Genomic DNA, 19,043 nt, shown 5'->3' with positions numbered 1-19,043 from the left:
CCATAAACTGAAGTTTAGCAAATTACTAACACGGATACAGACTTCAAAGGGTTGCTAACTATCACGACTATTAAAAATCTCGCATTTGATGTTTTCCTGAAAGCTGAGCTCTCAAAACACTTAATCTCAAGTTTTATTCCACTTTTCCCCCCCTCCCTATAATTTTCCCATGTCACCGACTCAGGGACACCCCGATACCCTCAGGCAGCCCCAGGAGGGCAGGGGACACCGGCGTGGGGAGGGACCGTGGGCTCTCGCTGAGGCAGGGTTCCCCTCACCCCCCTGGCTCTGCCGCGTCCCAGCACGTCCCCCCAAAGAGCCCTCACCCTCGGCCACCATGAGGACATCTGCTCCCACCTTCTGCCACACGACCAGCAAGTGAGAAATAGCTGAGGAGCGAAATATCAATTAACGGAGCGCAGCTCGGCTGCCTCCAACTCCGCTCATTAGCTATGCTCCTGCCACCAACGCCAGCGGTGTTCAACAGCTTGTCGGGAGCCGTGTGGTGTCCACGGCCGATGAGCTGTGCAGGAACAATGAGACTGACATACGGGAGCACGTTACACCACCAGCCTTTATCTCCCTTTAACGGCAGCAAAGCCTGACCCTGCTCCTCTCCGTGCTCCAGCTGCCCCCCGACACGGGAGAGGGGGATCCGGGCTGCACCCAGGGATGTGCTCACTGTCCAGTTCCACATCGTACACAAAGGGTAATTTGCAACATGTGAGACTGGAACACAGAGAGAGAAACTTGGAAGAAGTCACACCTGCGGTGTAGAGGATGGGAAGCTGGACTCCAGTTTGTGGCCAGATCCCACAGCTAAGAGAAGGAAATTGCAACCTGAGGGTAAAGAGCTGCAGGCTAAAAAATCCACTCGCACCAAGAGCGGGGGTGTCTAGGAAGGGTTTCACACGGAATGTTGTCACACATATTTCTGTTGTTATCACCAAGATACTAACCAGAATCTGTGACATCTTTTGCCTGAGTAACTGCACTCGCTTTTGGAAATGCATCTTGCACCCCAGGAGATGGTATTACTCCTCCCCTCCGGCCCGAGGGGGGTGACACCGCCATATGTTGATGAGGAACGGCCGAGCTCTACCCCGGGGCATCTCCATTTCAGCAGGGAAAAAAGCAATTTCTGCACATCTAAGCGCGGGAAGCACTGCGGATTCCTTCACAAAGAGAAGCACATCAAAGATCTAAGATGGTGCTGTGATTTTGCATTTTCTGGTTCAAGATCCAATAATTTGTCCCTTTTAACAAGTAAACTTAGCAGCAATGGGACACAAATAACTATCACTAAAATCAAAGCAACCAGCTGAGATGGAGCCCAGCAGAAAAGCTAACGGGTGGATTATGATTAGTGTTTGAGTAATGTTTAGCACTGAGAACAGAGCACAGAATTTTATGCAATTCTCTCTCTTCTGAAAAGAGCAGAATTTTTTTTGGTTTTGTTTTTAATTATATACATTAGGAGAGAGAGGTCAGGTTTGAGGTCAATTGCTAGCAGCTGCAGGATTGCCCTTTATGTGTCAATAAGGAAAAACGTGATCATACAAATAATCTGTAAACAGACATTATTCAAATGTTCTATTTACCATGTTGCATTTCACAACCAAACACACAGGTACCCCATCGGCTTCCCAGGACCCTCAGAGGCAGCCTCTGGAAATGCTCTTTTCTATCAATAAACACAGCTACTACAGACAGTCCTATTCAGCTGCTTTTGCCAAGCAAAGCATGTTTTTCATAGCAACTTCCTTTGTACCTACCATTTTGCCAAACAGCGGGGTCAGTGTTACCAGCTCCCTCACACCCCTCACCACTCGATTTACACCGGGGAATGGGAAAACAATGAAGTGATGAATTTCAGGGCGGAACGGAAGGGTTTTTAGGAGAAGCAGGGCTGGGGCAGAGCTGCAGGGCAGAGTGAAGCGCAGCAGATTGCGGGCAGGAAGGCTGGCGAGGGGACAGAGCCGCAGGTGGCAGAGCTTGGCAGGGGGACGCACCGCGCTGTCAGCAAGGGAGCTGGCGGGGGAGACGCCGGCCGGTCTGTCAACAACTTACACACAGAAAACACCACCAGAAAATAACAACAGATTCCTATACCACATACACATAAGCAGTTTGAGTAGCCGGGCTCCTCACAGCACTTCAGGCTGCGCTCTGGTCCCAGCAAAGCCGGGCAGGGCTGGGCAGGGGAGATCGGGGTACACCCCAATCTGGCCGGGGGTTGTCCCGTGCATCCAACGGCTCTGACCCCCGTCCAACCCCCGAACCCATTTTAGCCTGTTGGTTGAAAATCCTTTCTCAACCCCTACACAGCCAGCAGGACGGCTGTACCAGTGACCGGACATCAACCACACTCAGTTTCTGTTAATAGACACATCCCTCCAAGCAAGAGAGAAACCCAACACGTCAAGAACAGAGTGAAGGTGAAAATCACTGACAAAAACCCACACAGGGAACACCCAGATCACTAACTACTGCACTCGGAGAGTTAGGGGACTAGAGCATCTGTTTGTGTCTATGAAAAATCAAAGCTGGGCGTGTGACAGGACTATGCATTTTATACATACGTTCAGCTCCAAACCTACAAAACACACCAAAATATTTTTAAATGATTGCACATTTCAATTATTTGTTAAAAATAATTTGTTTTTCCACACTGATGCACAGAAACACTTTTAGTCACTCGTGTTGTCTTTTTTTACTGTTCCAAATCCATTAGCAACCACGCAGTTACATTCCAACAACATTCTGTTGGGAGCTTTCAGTCTGAAAAAGCTACAGGGTTTGCTTCCATTGGATTAAAAACATTTTACTTTGTTGCATTAGCTTGAACAAGCCATAAGCCCAAAGGAACAGAGGAAAAGTATTTATAAATGCGCTGCTCAGCACTGGGGAGCAGGGAAGAAGGGATACATTTAAATTTAGACATAAATGAAAAATATTTTTCTATTCAAATTAGACAGTATTAGTCTTGGTTAGCGGCAATTAACTGTTCATGAGGCGCATACTAAACTCATGACTCCAGTAATTATGATCATTGAATCTTTTCCCCCTATTTTGAAATCATGCAAGCTTAAAAATGCCTACTTTTCATCAAGTAAGTATCTTTCACACTCTGAAATTTACAATGCTGTTTGAATTTGGGGTTTGCTGCTTATTTGTTTCTAAATATGTTTCTAAAGCTTCTACTCTTTCAGGCAATCGACTTCAGTCACAATGTAACATGCTGACTTCCTAAAAGTTTATATACTTTCCATTCTGAAACAGGATTCTTTTGGTAACAGACCACAGACTGTTGACTGGCGAGAGCTGAAGATGATTCTGGACATTATCTTTCCCTTTCTGCTACCCAGTCTTTTCCCAATGTTAAGTCTCACACCAACTCAGAGGTGTCACAGCAATTTTTCAGGTAAGATTAATGGAAAAAAACCCAACCCAAAATCTTATGTGTAGCTTCATATCCAAAACTTAGGATTACACAGAAGATCTTATATTCAGTCAGATACAGTGAAATAGTGAGCAACTGCAAACACATTTGTCAAAATTCACATTTTTACATGGCGTCCTTGACTTTTTCTGTGCAGTTTGATTTTTCTCCTTCAACTTACAAAGTTGAACAATTGCCTTCTCTAAAAGGCACACAATAACCGCTCTAGAGATTTGTCAAGCTCTAAGTTACATGGCATCCTTGTGGCTCGTCTGGATAACAAAGAAAATCCAGCAGTTCCCCTTCTACCCATCTCCAAGACACACACACAATGTTTCTCTGTTCAGTTACTCTGGATTCCTGCTATCGCAGTGTACGCAGCCACATTTCATCCTCCCCCAAAAAGCTGTATTTTAAGGCATGTAACAGAGAGAAAGGTTTACCTGCAGTGTCACAATGTCCTGCCGAGTGAAGGGCTCATCTGTCAAAAGATCCTTGTAGCTCTTTGGTTTTATGTTCAGCTGCTCAACTGCCTAATGGCCGGGCAAAAGGCACAGATATTAAAAACTGGATTCTAACATGTAAAAATTACAAGTAAATATGTGATGCCAATAAAACTTTAAAGTACAAATGATAAAGAAAACAATGTCACCCTTCATTCTCAATGGCAGCTGCAGTATTTGCATTGTGTGCTTTAACAGATGAGAAGCTTTTGTCTTTCACCCCTGCAAAACTACAGTTTGTGTGGTTTGGTTTATGTTTTTTAAAAAAAAAGAACCTTGCAGTCTCCATTCCATAGAGATGCATATCATCTTAACCAAATTAATTGTAAAAGCACTGCCAAAATAAAGAAAACTTGCTGGCAGTTTTCCAAGTGAAGTATTTTACAGCTGGTACAAGACAGGAGCTTTCACGAGGGGTCCGTATCTCCCCCAGCACCCCGGGGACACACGCGTGTCCCAGGCCAGCTGCCCAGCAGCAGAGCTGCACCGGCCGCCCCACTGCTGCTCCCAGTTGGCACCAACACTTCTGGTCACCTGAGAAACCTCAACAGTGCTCAGCAAAGCAGCAGCACATCATTTCACAGCGAGAATCCACCTGGAGTAAATGCTTTGTTGTTATGAACAAATACGTGGTGCAGGGAGACGACTCCAGAGTTCTGCTGCAAAGGAAGAGAATCTGGTCCCTTCACCCAAATGTCCTCTGTTCTCCTTGGATGAAAGTGACAATATTTTTCTAGTGCCTCCAGGAGTCTGTAAATTAATTCTGTGCTTATAGCAAACTGATAAATGCTAACAAACCACTTCAAGCAGTTCACGGTATGAGAAACGGGCCCTCTTGGTAAGGCTTCTTAGGAAGCCCAGTATCATAAATTGTACCAAACCAAGCAATAGTTTCACAATATCGACAAGCATTTAACAAAGACTGCACTTAAACTCATTCCTGCCTTTTAACCACAGCAATCAAAGCATCATGCTTCTAGAAGGAACAGAAAATATGGTTTATTCTAATAATAAATTCCACCTGGGTTCACACAAATGTTCACAGAACACAAATAAAAATGCAGTTCAAGTGTCCATTAAGGCATTCTCTCTGCTCTTTCCCCAGATCCAGTTAAAATACCCTTTTTTATCTATTGATATGAATAGAAATGAGGCAATTTGTATTTTCATGATGACTCTGTATCAGAAAGAAGACAACAGGACATTTGTCTATTAATTCAACTGAGGAGGCATATTAGAGCTACTCATTTTGATTTACAAGACAGTGCATGCAGATTAACTGAGGAAAAGGTTTCAAAAATATCTTTTAAATCATACTCTAGGGTTGTTCATATTTTTGAAGGCAAAAGTCAGACAATAATTTGTGAAGTCAGTTCATCTCCTTATACTTTAATTTTCCTGGCTGTAGAACAGAATAAGAAATACATGCCTTTCTAAAGCATTTTGTGATCTTGAATAAAATGCATCAAATATCAAATACTAGTAATGCAATGCAACAGAGAACCCACCTCGTAGGCAAACACATTTCCAGTTGTCTTGATGGCCACAATATGGGAGTTATTGGTGAATACAGTGAACAGCACCGGACAGTGGTATTTACCTGATGGAGGGTAAAAAAGTTTAAGTTTGGCACGAAGTCCCTGCAACTGTTTTGAAATAAATAATGTCTATTATCTCTTTGAAGAATATTTACATTCATTTTTAATATAAAGTGTCACTTCAGTGTGCATTTAACGGTGCTTTAACTACACTTTAACTCTTCAGTACCAAACAGAAAAAGTAACACTTAAAAAAAAATGATAAAGCAAGCAATGAAAATGCAGGTTTGAAATCTGCTGCCTCCAGTGCCCCACCACAGACCTTTGTCCAACTTGCTTGATATCAATGAAGTACCACGATATAATGTTATTGTTGTTATCAATTCTCTATTGAGAGAGTGACCCCTGTACCTTGGAACGCACCCAGTGCTGGTATTTTTTTTCATTGAACATTTTCAGTGCTGTTCCCAGGAATAAGAGTTTAGCTCATATCCAACAAAAAAGTTGACAGCAGCTGTTGAGCTTTTGGGAGAGGAGAGCATTTTGTATTCAAATGTGGCAAGCAGAATGCCATTAAATCCAAACACGTTACTCAATAAGGAGCCCAGCTTCTGCTCTAATCAAGCTGTGAATTTTCCCAGGAGGGTCAGCATAAATATTAAGCACGTCAACAACCAGCAAACTGATGGGAGGCAAGGCACAGGGAAAGGAAAAATGTCTGGATGATCTCTGCAGAAAGCCATTAAAAGTAGGTTATTAATACGTGATCGGTTTGCTCGAGATGGGGGTTTGGGTGAGATTTCTGAAGTAGGTTGGGCCTATTTGGTTCTTTTTCCCCCTAATTACCACCTGAAAAGGCAAATCAGTGTGGAGACCAGTCCAGAGACTGCTCACAGCCCCCGCAGACAGCGCAGTGACACACGCACAGCTGCACGTGAAAGCCCAGGGCTGCTCCTCTTCACGCCCCAGCGCTGAACCAGGGGCTGAAATCCAGGAGAAACCCCAGAGAGGGATTCCTGCAAGTGCCATCAGGGCATGGCCCAGCTGACAGACACAGAAACACGCTGGTAAAAGGGGAGGCCTCACTCAGCTGCTTCAAAAAGAGCAAATCACCACATTTCCACCTCCAGCAACAGCGGAGCTGCTGAGGGCACACTCTCCTTGGTCTGGACAGCAGGTTCTCAGCTACAGAGGGATCATTAAGTGGAATAAACTGCAGTATCTGAAGACCTTTTTCATTGTACTGGTGTGAAGAGAAGATCCTACATACATAATAACCATTCTACATGTTAAGGAATAAAGAAGAGTTTGCTGATAGACAGAAATGCAACATTTTACTCTTCGTCTTTTGTTGCATTTTCCCTGGATCCGTTTGTAACAGGAAATGCACATTTTGAAGGAGAAGGCTCCTGAGGCCCCATGGCTGCCAGCCCTCCACCCAGGCATTCGAGCTGGGCTTCTTTAAGGAGAGCACAGTATCGCAGTATCTTTCAAAAACCTTGGCCATGGTGACTATTGATCAGTTTTTAACACCCTGCTCTTGAGACAGGTGGAACACAAAATGCAGAAGAAATCCATCAGCAAGAGAAAAGCCCTTGTAGTTTAGGGGCTATTGGTGAGATAAGGAGACAGACACTCGAGAATTTCATTCCCACCTAATCCTTGCCACTCTTGTTTCAAAGAAATCATTATCTGCCTCGTAAAAGACGAATTAATCTCCACTCCTCTCTTTTATTCTCAGCATCCTCTCCTAGATGGCAGATTTTATATCTTTGACCCTGCAGAAATAAAACTGGAGGCTGCACTTTTGTGTGCTGCTGTTCATAAAATCGCATGTTTTCATTTAAGTCTAACTCTCTTTATAAGTAAAAAGTTGCTCAAAACCAAGTGAAAAGCAAATAATGCCATAGGCAAGTTAGAAAAAAAATAACATATGACAGAAATTTAGCCTTTTCTGAAACTTTTTCCTAAAGTCAATAGTACCTTAGTGCAGTAGTAGCTCCCGTAAAGTGAAATTGCTGAATAATATACAGCTCCCCAGTGTAAAGAAAACCAGAAGTGGAACTTTAAAGGTAAACACATCACTCACAAGAAGCGGTTGTTCTACTCAAAAAGTGAAAACCATGATAGAAAACACAAACTACGTAACTTTATCATGAGTAAGACAAACCAGGATTTATTAAGAAAAAAAAAACGCACACAGAAAATTACTGCACTTACCTTCACTGTTTTTAGCAAAATTCAGCTTTATAAGTGATTTGGCATCTAGTTTCTAAAGAAAATGAAAAGTTAAAAAAAATTAATCATAACATAATCTAACCATCATTTATCCACAAGAAGAGCAACGAGGGCCAGCAGGAATAAGATGGGGAAGGGAAAAGACCAGGCTAGGTTATAGTAATTTAATTTGGCAATGGAAGACCAGTTCTGTTGCTTTTCCTTAAGTGGATTCTCAAAAAAAAACCCCAAACCCCAACATCTGCACAGTGCTGGGGCACAAAGACAGACATCAAAGGTAAAGGCAGCCTCTGAAATGACTAAGTGAATGCAGAGCTTTATTCATTTATTTATCTTCTTACTAGAACAAAATTGTCAAAGAAGTAGTGGGGGAACAGCAGAGTTGCCAAAATGAACATATGATCCTGGACAGCTCTGTTCAACCTAAACAACTGATTAACACAAAGCAGCATCCATCTGTGCACATGTTATGCAACAGCCCAAAAACTGTGTTCCAGAAGAAGCTTCTTTAGAAATATGACCACTGGCAACATGGGTAATTTGAAGGAAGGCCTTCAAATTATCTTCCTGGCAGACTCGAGCTATCCCCAAAACATATGAGCAGATCATCTTTATCAAAAATGGAAACAGTTCCCTAAGAAACAGTTTAGCATGAGATACAGATTTATACCTTGACAGAAATGTAGTGGGAAAGACAGCCTAAGCTGCTGCACAGAGTGTAAAGGCAGGAAGGGCTGCAGTGCCCTGTGTCACCTGTCAGCCTGGGATGTGTCGTTAGAAGTGCTGCCAAGTCCTCGGACTCTTACTCCACACCCAGGGAAACAGCATGGTATTTCAGGTCACATCTTTCCATAGCACGGAAAAAGGTTAGTTTTCAGCATCAGTTACTCGTGCTGCATCAGCTGCTCCTGCTGGCAGCTGCTCCCCACTGAGACCAGCACTTCTACAGTCATAGATGTCAACAGTACATTAAAAAATAGTGAGTTTCCTATAGGAGTTGAAATACAGGCGCTGCCTGGAGCCCTGTTGCAGGATGAGACCTTTACACTGCAGCGCTGCATGAACATTACAAACTTGTAGTGCTGCTGGCTGGGCTCCTCTCCAGATGGAGCCCAAGAAGGGCACTGGGCAGCTCAGCTCAGGGCCTCCAGAGCAGCTCTGTGCATCAGCTCAGCTGGAGATGGTTCCACCCCGAGCACTCCTGTGCCAGGCCATGGGGACACCTCCTGATAAGGGGTTTTTATGAGACGGGATGGAAACGGACCGAGAGTTGTACATGAGAAAACACGTGGGGAAACTACAGTTAGGGCAGAATCTCAAAGATACTTTGCAAAACTGATTAACATGTCTTAATGTATGGAAAGACAAGAGGGGGACTTAGTGTTTTGTCAAAGGACATCCCTGGAGCACCAGAGCAGCAAAGCCAGGGGCTGATCTGCCAGAGAGGACTGCTGTGGCCTCCCGAGGCAGCTCAGTGCCCGAGGCCAGGCTGCAGCATCGGGCAACTGTGCATGGAGCTGCCGCAGAGGAGAAACCATGAAAGAACATGATATAGAAAACCTGTATCATATTTTTTTGCCTCTCAATTTCTTCATTTCACTTGAAAACAGGATTATCTTGCATGTGGGTGAATCTGCTTTTATTTATTCTCCACCAAAAGCCAAAGCTTTCCAAGCACCATCACACGGCTTGTTGCCATGGAAATGACCATTATGCCACAAACAGGCACCAGTCTTCACGGGAAGAGACAGCAGGAGTGAATGAGTCCTAAAATGAGTTAAAGTACTTGTTTTCATGTATTTCTTATTACTAATAAAGCATAAGAGAGCTCAAATACTGCATACACAGCTCGAGTTCAGAACTATTTCCAACCTGAGTTGCCCTGACACACACCTACCATCCAGTTGCAGCCCATCTCCGGCGAAGAAATCAAGGAAAGAACAACGTTTATTAAAAACCCTTGATCTAATTAAAATTCTACATTCCTAACAAAAGCGAAAGGCCACAAGCATGCGCCACTTCCCCTAAGCAGGAATAAGAGCTGCATATTCACTTCTAAAAATACTTCATGCGAGAATACTGGAAAGCAGACGCGTGTCACAGCACGTCGTGCCAGCTGCTCCGCAGCGAGGACGGGCTGAAAACCAGCCCCCGGGACGGCGTGAGCTCCCTTCTCAGCTGACTCCCCCCTGGCAGGCAGGCTCCCACGCAGCAGCCAAGGCTACTTTTGGCCATGACCTACTTCCCCGCGGCGGCGAGAAGCCCCATGGCCCCGCGCCCCCTCTGCAGCACCCCTTCCTGCGGGGTCCCCACCGGCGGCGTCCCCTCCCGGTGCCCACAGCAGAGGTTGCTGTGAGGCCCAGGTCAGTGGGGCAGTGGGGCAGCTCCTGGGTGAAGCACGTTGGTTGTTCCCAGTGCAACCATCCCCTGCCACCGCCGTGTGCCTCGTGAAGATCTGACCTACAATCCCCGCGCGTCAATTAGTTACACTCTCTGAACCTCTTTGGTCTGTGGCTGCGTGTTCTCCTGGTTAATGAGGCTCTGACCCTGTTGGATACACACCAGCCTGAAAAGCAATCAAAACGGGCTCGTTGGATTCTCTACCCACACACGGGCAGAGCTGCTGGCGTGCGGCAAGAGTTGTGTGTAGCAAACACAGACCGTCCCGCTCTGTCAGCGGTAACTGAGTTAGTGTGGAAGTGCTCAGTGCTTGGGGATGGGACACCCTTCTGATCAGCCTCTGGCAGGAGCACACAGCAACCCAGTGTGGGGAACACAAACGTGTCACGTCTGAACTCGTTGGCAACACGAGGACAAAACCATCCAGTGCAGGCCTGGCCATTTGCTTGGTTCTCATCCCACCAAAACAAGCGACACTCAAACAGAAGAGAGAGCCAAACCAAATACCAATATTAAAACACAATGTTGCCTACCAAGTACCAAATTTAGCTTAAGAACAGCAAATTTATTTTGCATTAAATTCTTTGGTCCCTTTAAAGATGAGACCTGTTACTCTTTGCATACACCTTCACATTTTAAGAAGCCCTCTTACAATTTTCCTGCTATAAAACCTTCAAGAAATATGAGGATATGAATTGAATGAATAGTATTGGAATAACTCCACGTATAATGTTACTTATTTCAGATCTTGTAAATGGATTTAATGATGATAAAAAGGTATTGGAAATCCTCAGCAAGTCTACCCATTATGGGAATGTGATTGGAAACAGCAGCACTGTTTTAACAAGACAATCCATCTTCATGTAGTTTAATATTTCATGAAAAATTTGAGGTCCGCAGCCAAGAGGCCAGAATAGTCTCAGGATTCAAGGTATTGTTTCTATGTTCAGTTCAACAGCAAAAATGGTAGATATTCATCACGTGGGCAACTGTCTACCAAATGCTGAAAAGATACCTGCAATTCAGTCTTGGATGAAGCTGCTGTTTAACTGCAGCTCTCATCCGCTACTGAACTGGTTTGGAAATGGACAGAAAAGATCCCTCATTACCCTCTTCCAGACCACTGTATTTCCATATTTAATTTTTAATTAAACAGACACCATATGGTCACCAAAGCCTTGACCAGAGAATCATAAAGATATGCCTGATAACACACATGGCTCACAGATAACAGCAATAATGCTGCTCTCCCAAAGAGCACATCAACAGAAATTACCATGAGAAAAAGACGTGTAGTTTCACGTGCGAGATGAAATCTGCAGCATTAATGCAGGCACAAGTCCATCAACCCAGGGACCCACAGCCAAATACAACATGGTTCATGCAAAACTAAGCTTTGCACAAGCATCAAAAAGCCCCTCTCCAATTTTAGTGAAAAACAGGGAGGTCAGGATCTGTGGGAAACCTCATGCTGCATCTCATTTAAGGCTGGAGCGTTTCACAGCTGCTGGATTTTCAAGTGTCATCATCACAAAACCCCATCCAACGTGCACACTTCCACCAAAACATGGAAAAGGAAAAAAAAAAGAGACCATCTGTTGGTCACAAAACCCCATCCAACGTGCACACTTCCACCAAAACATGGAAAAGGAAAAAAAAGAGACCATCTGTTCAGTCCATAAAACCTAGATGTAAATACTTGTTTGCTGTATGGGAACTAATGCACAAGGAGTAACACCAGACACATCCACCCAGCTGTGAGCAGAGCTGGCTCACTGGGTAGGACTCTGCCCATCACCAGAGGAATCCCATCTGCAAGGTGTGGAGGAGGCACCGCGGCTGGGACAGTGACTCACGACGCTGGAGGGTTCTACACGTCTCCTTTTGATAAAGCACTTGAACAGTATGTCTGGGCAAATCTCATCTTCTGCACCCTCGCTGCCTCCCAAAGATACAGGGCATTGAAAAATAAATCCCCCGTTTAGGACGGATAAAGGCTAACCCTTCGTGGTGCCGGGCACGCTGCTGTCACACACACAGACACAGCTACCACATGGTCGTCAGGAACAAAGAGAGTCGGAAAGTTTCAGCAAACCCAACAGGAAAGGAGTCCTCTTCCAGGTCATTCACCTCACCGGGACCTCCACCGCCTCGGCCCCCCCTTCCCTGTGTTTTATGGCCATTTCCGGTCATGACACGCGACTTTCTGGTCATTCCTCCAGGCAGGAATCATGTCCTCATACATTTCTATCCAGGGGCCTTGAAAATTTATGGTCACTAGTCAAATATTAACTAATTTCGATTGTTGACTAAAAGCTAATAATTTCTGAGGCAAATGAGGTAAGATGACACGGTTCAGCTGCTGCACAGGGAAGAGCTCATCTCGTTCAGAGGGGACTCCAGGCCCCTGAGCAGCCTGGCCCTGCTGCCCCAGACAGAACCACACCTGGAGAGAGATGCTGAGTGATGGTGGCTGTGACCCTCCATGCCCAAAATACTGCTACGGACCACAGGAACACAGGCAGCAACACTCAACTGGAAACAAAACCAAAAAAAAAAAATAGGAAAGGAAGAACGACTGCTCATCCGGGCTAACTCTTATTTATAAATAAGCACCTGCTTCTGAAATGACCCAAGCTATCGAGAGAAAGTGCAATAAATTGTCATATTCTGACAGTACCCCCCATATCCCAACACACACACTGAAGCTGTTTTCTGTCTTACACTATCATGTGTAACATATCAAAGTATTTCAGGAACAGATCAGAAAATATTCCCAGCACTGTACCAGGCATTCACCCAGCACTTGCTGTGTATGGTTAAGATTAGTTCTGTTCAAAGAAGATAAATTAAACAGATGTGGAGAAGGACAACTGTGACCATTTAGGGTACAGAGAACTTAAAGGCAAGAAGAACATCTGACAGGAAAATACAAGTCTCAACAAGAAAATGTCAAGAAAGCACTGAATTCCTCTGTCCCAAACACCCAGCTGTAAGCACTAACAGGGAGAAGCACAGTTCTGGCACAAATACAAACAAGACTAAGCTGGTCAAACTCAGAATGCACAGAAGATGTCTATCAGATGAAAAACCCTCAGAAGAACCTCTGAGCAGCCACAGCAGGAGGACAGCAAACACCGGCCCAAGGCAGAGCCCGCAGTTTGAGAGGCAGATTGCGAGAGCGTCCTCCAGTTTTCTGTTCCTGATCATTTCTCCCCTCTTTCTGCAGCACAGGAAAACCAACTAAGCTGGATTTGTCTGAATCATTTTTCAACAACAAAGCTTCCCTTGGTTTTTTTTCTGTAAGCTTTGTTCTCTGCTCTGTAATAAGCTATTACTCAACCAGAACAAAATTGTATTCCCACCCCCCACTGGAACTTTTCTTACAAATAAACAAGGAAAAAAACTCCCCTCCTTCACTTCAAATGTACAGGAAAAAATAAGTTTAGCAAAAGGAAGACAGAGAGGCAACTCACACCTGTGCAATATCTGAAGACTTCACTGAGTTGCATCAGACAAATTAAGAAATATATTTTGAATTTCAAAGCTGAAGATGCGCTGACTTCTTCTGACGTGTATGTGAAGAGTCCTCAAGAGAAGAATTAAAATTCTCATTTATACATCAGTTACACTACAGCCAAATGAGACATGAAGTTACTCATCCACCCAAACGATCCCTCACTCCCAAAGCCCCACAGAGCTCACGTAGCAGACTGCTTGGGTTTCAGGGACTGTGCTCTGATGTTGAGGGAAAGTAAAACCAAACTTCTGCGTTTTTCTGTGCATTTACATAATGAAAAAGATCTCAATTGGTCAAATTATTTTCCTCTCCATTAGACAGTCCGAGCACTCTAGACACAGAAAGCTGCCGTGGAGGTAGCCTGCCTAGGAGGGCTGCACAGCATTTTCCTCTCAGTATTTTCTATCCAGACAAAGAACGAGAATGCTCAGAGTAAGCACAATCTGTTGGAAACAGTGAGAATGAAGAAAACTTTTCAGGAGGGGAAAAAAATGAAAAGTCAGAAGGAAAATGTGACTCCTGCTGCAGTGTGCTGTCTTTAGAAGAGCATCCGAGTCCTAAGGTAGAATTACCAGCACGTTGCAGAAAAGTCTAGACTAGTGCTCCGAAAGCGCATCGCACTGAACGTTTTCTGCAGAGATTCCATTCTCCTGACAACGTGTCCCAGCAGCAGCGACCGCCAGGCTGGCACGAGGGAGGTCACCTTCCAGCCACAGAGCCCTGGCTGATGGTACCCATTGTTTGCTGCTCGTTATCTAGACACACACCTGGAATAACACAATTAGAGCAGCAACCTGCAGTCAATTACCACACCACCATAGGAAGGGAGTTTCAAGCCGCAGTCACTGTTGATGTAGCCCCTTTGGGTCACGTGGAAGTTGAACCCGTCCTGTCCCCGCTGAGGCCACAGACCCGTCCCACCCGGCTCACCGCAGGACGGGCTTTGTTCGGGACCTGCTCTCCATCCCCTGACTCAGCAACACCTCAGGTTCACACAACCTGCCCACAGGAACCCACTCCTGAAACACACAGGCTCTGCCCCATTATCGGGTGGAGGTGGAGAGCAATTTGTAGTGAACTATAAAGCCGTGGCTGGAATTTAACCTCAACTTTAACGCCTGTTCCTACGGCACTTGGTGTTTCTCACACCCCTGACTCGCTGCCATTTCTTCATTCAGAATATTGCAGGAGAATCAAAAAACACCCAAGCCCTCTTTCTCAGTGCATTCCCTTCTCGACGGAAGAAACAATTATCAGTGCTTTCTATTTCTGTATCTGTGCTTTCAAAATATGTACATGGTAAAAACACTTTTATGTTTAAGGAAGTTTCACCTTTGCTCTAATTTCTGCATCCTTTTCAGGCAGGATTTCCCTTATTTAGACAGCCAAAGACTTTTTTAGTGCATTTAAAAAAAGAAAAAGGTGCTGTAAGGTTGTTTGTTCATTTTTCAAGAGGGTTAATACACTCAGCAGTGAAGGAGTGATCTTCACATCCTTGCCGTTAGCCTGGTCAGGAAGCTCCTCTGCTCCTTCCACTTCCAGACCAACAACTGATTTCTAAGAGATTGACTGAAATCTAGTTAATCAAACTGAAAAGAAGCTATGCTTTCACAAAAAGTGAAGTAACAATAGCCACCAGCATTTGGGAGCTAATACATATATTTAAGGAAATGTATTTGAGAAGGACTTTTCCAAAGTTTTGAAATAACAGACTTGGCTGCATTTTTTTCTTTGGAGGGTAAGAAGTTACTGGTTTTGGAAGTGCCTGTGATTATTCAGGCAAGCATCATCCTACCAACCTTATTTCAAGCAAATGCTTAAAGATAAAACAAGGGCACTGCTTTTCCTTCCCTGGTCTCAAGGTTGGACTTCATTTGAGCATTTATGGTTCACCAGGTATATTCCGCACCATCTCCCTCCCGCTGTGTTACACAAGGCCATCACACACATTGTGCTTCTTGCCCAGCATTTACCCCAAGTAGGGGTGCCTGTGATTATTCAGGCAAGCATCATCCTACCAACCTTATTTCAAGCAAATGCTTAAAGATAAAACAAGGGCACTGCTTTTCCTTCCCTGGTCTCAAGGTTGGACTTCATTTGAGCATTTATGGTTCACCAGGTATATTCCGCACCATCTCCCTCCCGCTGTGTTACACAAGGCCATCACACACATTGAGCTTCTTGCCTAGCATTTACCCAAAGTAATTTTAAATCCCATCACAGTTCCCAGTCTGGAATGAGAGCAGGTGTCACGGAGCTGCTCCAAGTGAAAAAATTCATCTGGCAACACCCCAGAACTGCCAGGGAACGCGCAGAGCAGGAAGGTGGTGGGAGGCTGGTGAAAACAAACGAAATAGCTGTAATTCCATCCCTTCCCAACAACACATTGGCCTCCCCACCGGTGAAGAAAGCCCTTCGCTGTGTTACACAAGGCCATCACACACATTGAGCTTCTTGCCTAGCATTTACCCAAAGTAATTTTAAATCCCATCACAGTTCCCAGTCTGGAATGAGAGCAGGTGTCACGGAGCTGCTCCAAGTGAAAAAATTCATCTGGCAACACCCCAGAACTGCCAGGGAACGCGCAGAGCAGGAAGGTGGTGGGAGGCTGGTGAAAACAAACGAAATAGCTGTAATTCCATCCCTTCCCAACAACACATTGGCCTCCCCACCGGTGAAGAAAGCCCTTCAATCATCTCCCCACGGCACAAAGCACCTGTGGTTTGAGGTAACTGCAGGCAGTGAGCCTCAGCCAGCCTGCGCCGCTCACAGCGTGGAGCGCTGCCTCTGCATCCAGCTTCTGCTCCTCTCTGTCTGCTGGGAAAATCTTTAATCAAACACAAGATGTTTGAAGGGTAATCTCCTACCACAGAGCCATCTGCAGCCCAGCAGCAATGCTGGGCGCCGGCTGCCACCCCACGCTCGGGAGAGCAACTGCACCCGCCAGGGAAGGGACAGGGAACGGAGCAGCATCTGTCTGAAATCCTCCTCTGTGCTCCCACAAACAACACACCCTCTTCTAACACACCAGGAAAAAATAATAATTCCGACAAGGAAACGTTTCCAATATTTCATATTTATCTGGTGCTTTACAACTTCACACGACCACAGAAAATAATCCCTACATAATGATCATTTATGCAGAAAAAGGGGGGAGAAAACCCACCAAGGCACCGAGCACAGCGTGAGATCCCAGTCTCACGGTGAACTATCACGACAGAAGCAGGTCAGAACTTTCTGAAATACATTGCTGAGATAACTCAAAAGATTTTGGGATTTTATAGACATGAGCTGCACTTTCCTCCACCATATTATTTACAATCCAATGCAAAAAAAAAAAAAAAAAATTTAAAAAGAAGCTTTCCTCTTTCTTCCACACACAGAGTCCAAGGTGGATTACTTTCTCCTACAAAGATCGTTAGCAGGACGACAGTGAGGGGATACCAGGTCTCAAATCCAGAAGCCCTTTTGTTTTTCCTTTTAAGCTTAAAAGAGATCCCTAATAAATCCGTAGGGTCATTTCAGCAAAGCTGATCTCACAAACACCATATTTCAAAACAGCACTCCTTCAATTTCTCTTGCTTTCATTACAGCATTTTTGTTTCTCCCACACATTAAACAGGAAACTGACCACACTGAAAGGAAACACTCGGTGTGAATGTGCCCACCCTTACTTACCTCTCCTGTGATTGGATTCGTTCCGTATTTCTTTATCCAAGGAACAATGCTCCTGAAAAGAGAAAGGACAAATTATTAAGAGACAAGCATCACCAGAAACTACTGTGGATGGACATGATTATTTTTGCCAACTGGCTGAGCCCGAGCGATGGTCACACAGCTGTAACCAGGTGCTCCAGGGACACAGAACCCAGCCCTGCAGTCACTCACAGTATGTCAAAGACCGTTCCGTCGGGGGTGCACACCGGGTACTCAAACGGCTGCAGGGACAAACTGGGGAAAAAGCACACACTCCTTTTAGCAAAATCAGCTGGAAACTGTGACGACAGAAGCCAATAACACTTTGCTGATTCACGTGCACATTAAAGCAAGGCCTATAGCAGCGACAATACCCAGTGGCTGCCAACACCCACTACCTGATCCTACATTAATTAGGTTAACGACAAAATCCGTGCGAGGAGCTGGTGCAGGTCAGTAACTTGAAGCCACCAGCACTCACACAGGGTGCTGTGATGCTCCCCAGCCTGCTCCCAGTGCCACGCTGGGCTGAAAGGATGGTCCAAGCAGACACAGCGCGTGCCCTGCGATGGGTTAGAGAGTAAGTGGCCACCACATTCAGCATCTCCTGCTCGGGATCCTTCCATAGCCCCGGCAGCCACAGTCCGTGGGTGCGGGTGACAATTTCTCCAACTGTGCCATTTCCAAGAGGACTTCTAACCCCCCTCCACTAACTCCTCTTTCACTCCAGAACGTGAGCAGGAAACTCTACATTTAGCATAAATGTTATTTCCATCTATCTAATCACTGCCTCGGAAAGACGAGCGACTGACCAAGCATATTCTGAGCAGGGAAAAGGAGATCCAAGCCCCAGTTACACAGATTTAAAAGACTAGAAAAAAACACGATAATTGTTCTGAATTATTTTATGGCTTTGGTATTCTTTTAGCCATCAGATCCAATCTCAGCAGGCACTAACCATGGAAAGTACAGATATTGCTTCAGTTCTAATGGAATTTTTTCTTGCTGCACTGCCATCATAGCAGGCACTAGTCAGTGAGAGGAACTACCTCGGGAGAACACGGCTTCAGCAATAGCTCAATGGCAACAGCCTGATGAATAGATGTGTCATTTAATAATGAGAATGTAAATTTATTGTCTTACCTGCAGTGGTCAAATGACAAACGTCTAAAATTAGTTCGTGGAAGGTCTGTTAATGGAAAGAAAAACCCAGGATTTAAACAAATACATAGAATTCTATGTAAACAAGAAACATTTGTAAGTTACATTTTGCTATATACATGGGTGGCAATTTGCTGATGACAAGGACAAACACACTAAACCTTGCAAAACTACAACTAAAATCGGGCTTCTGCAGAGCACTGCACCCTCCTCAGCTGAAATTACAGTCCCTCAAGGGGCTCCAGGAAAGCTGGGGAGGGACTCTGGCTCAGGGAGGGGAGCCCTAGGAGGAGGGGGGAGGGTTTGACACTGACAGAGGGGAGATGGAGCTGAGATGTGGGGAAGAACTTGTTTGCTGTGAGGGTGGTGAGAGCCTGGCCCAGGTTGCCCAGAGAAGCTGTGCCTGCCCCTGGAGGGGTTCAAGGGCAGGTTGGAGGGGGCTTGGAGCAACCTGGGCTGGTGGGAGGTGTCCCTTTAAGGTCCCTTCCCGCCCAAACCCTTCTGTGATTGTACGAATTTCTGCCGTTTCCCGCCCCCCCCGCGCC

General features: G+C 45.2%; 1 protein-coding gene across 1 annotated transcript in view; it reads right to left on the bottom strand.

The window, feature by feature from the left end:
* Positions 1–19,043, bottom strand: part of PPIL2 (peptidylprolyl isomerase like 2) — a 60,917-nt gene that overhangs the window by 41,161 nt on the left and 713 nt on the right. The window contains exons 2-7 of the mRNA XM_014943975.1: positions 18,481–18,526; positions 17,530–17,592; positions 17,320–17,371; positions 7,704–7,755; positions 5,454–5,545; positions 3,886–3,975 (exon numbers count right to left, since the gene is read on the bottom strand). Of these exons, the coding sequence (XP_014799461.1) occupies positions 3,886–3,975; positions 5,454–5,545; positions 7,704–7,755; positions 17,320–17,371; positions 17,530–17,592; positions 18,481–18,526 (395 nt within the window). The remainder of the gene's footprint in view (positions 1–3,885; positions 3,976–5,453; positions 5,546–7,703; positions 7,756–17,319; positions 17,372–17,529; positions 17,593–18,480; positions 18,527–19,043) is intronic.

This window comes from Calidris pugnax, unplaced genomic scaffold, assembly GCF_001431845.1.
Source record: "Calidris pugnax isolate Ruff unplaced genomic scaffold, ASM143184v1 scaffold138, whole genome shotgun sequence".
NCBI lineage: Eukaryota > Metazoa > Chordata > Aves > Charadriiformes > Scolopacidae > Calidris > Calidris pugnax.
This window is presented reverse-complemented; position numbering and strand designations above follow the sequence as displayed.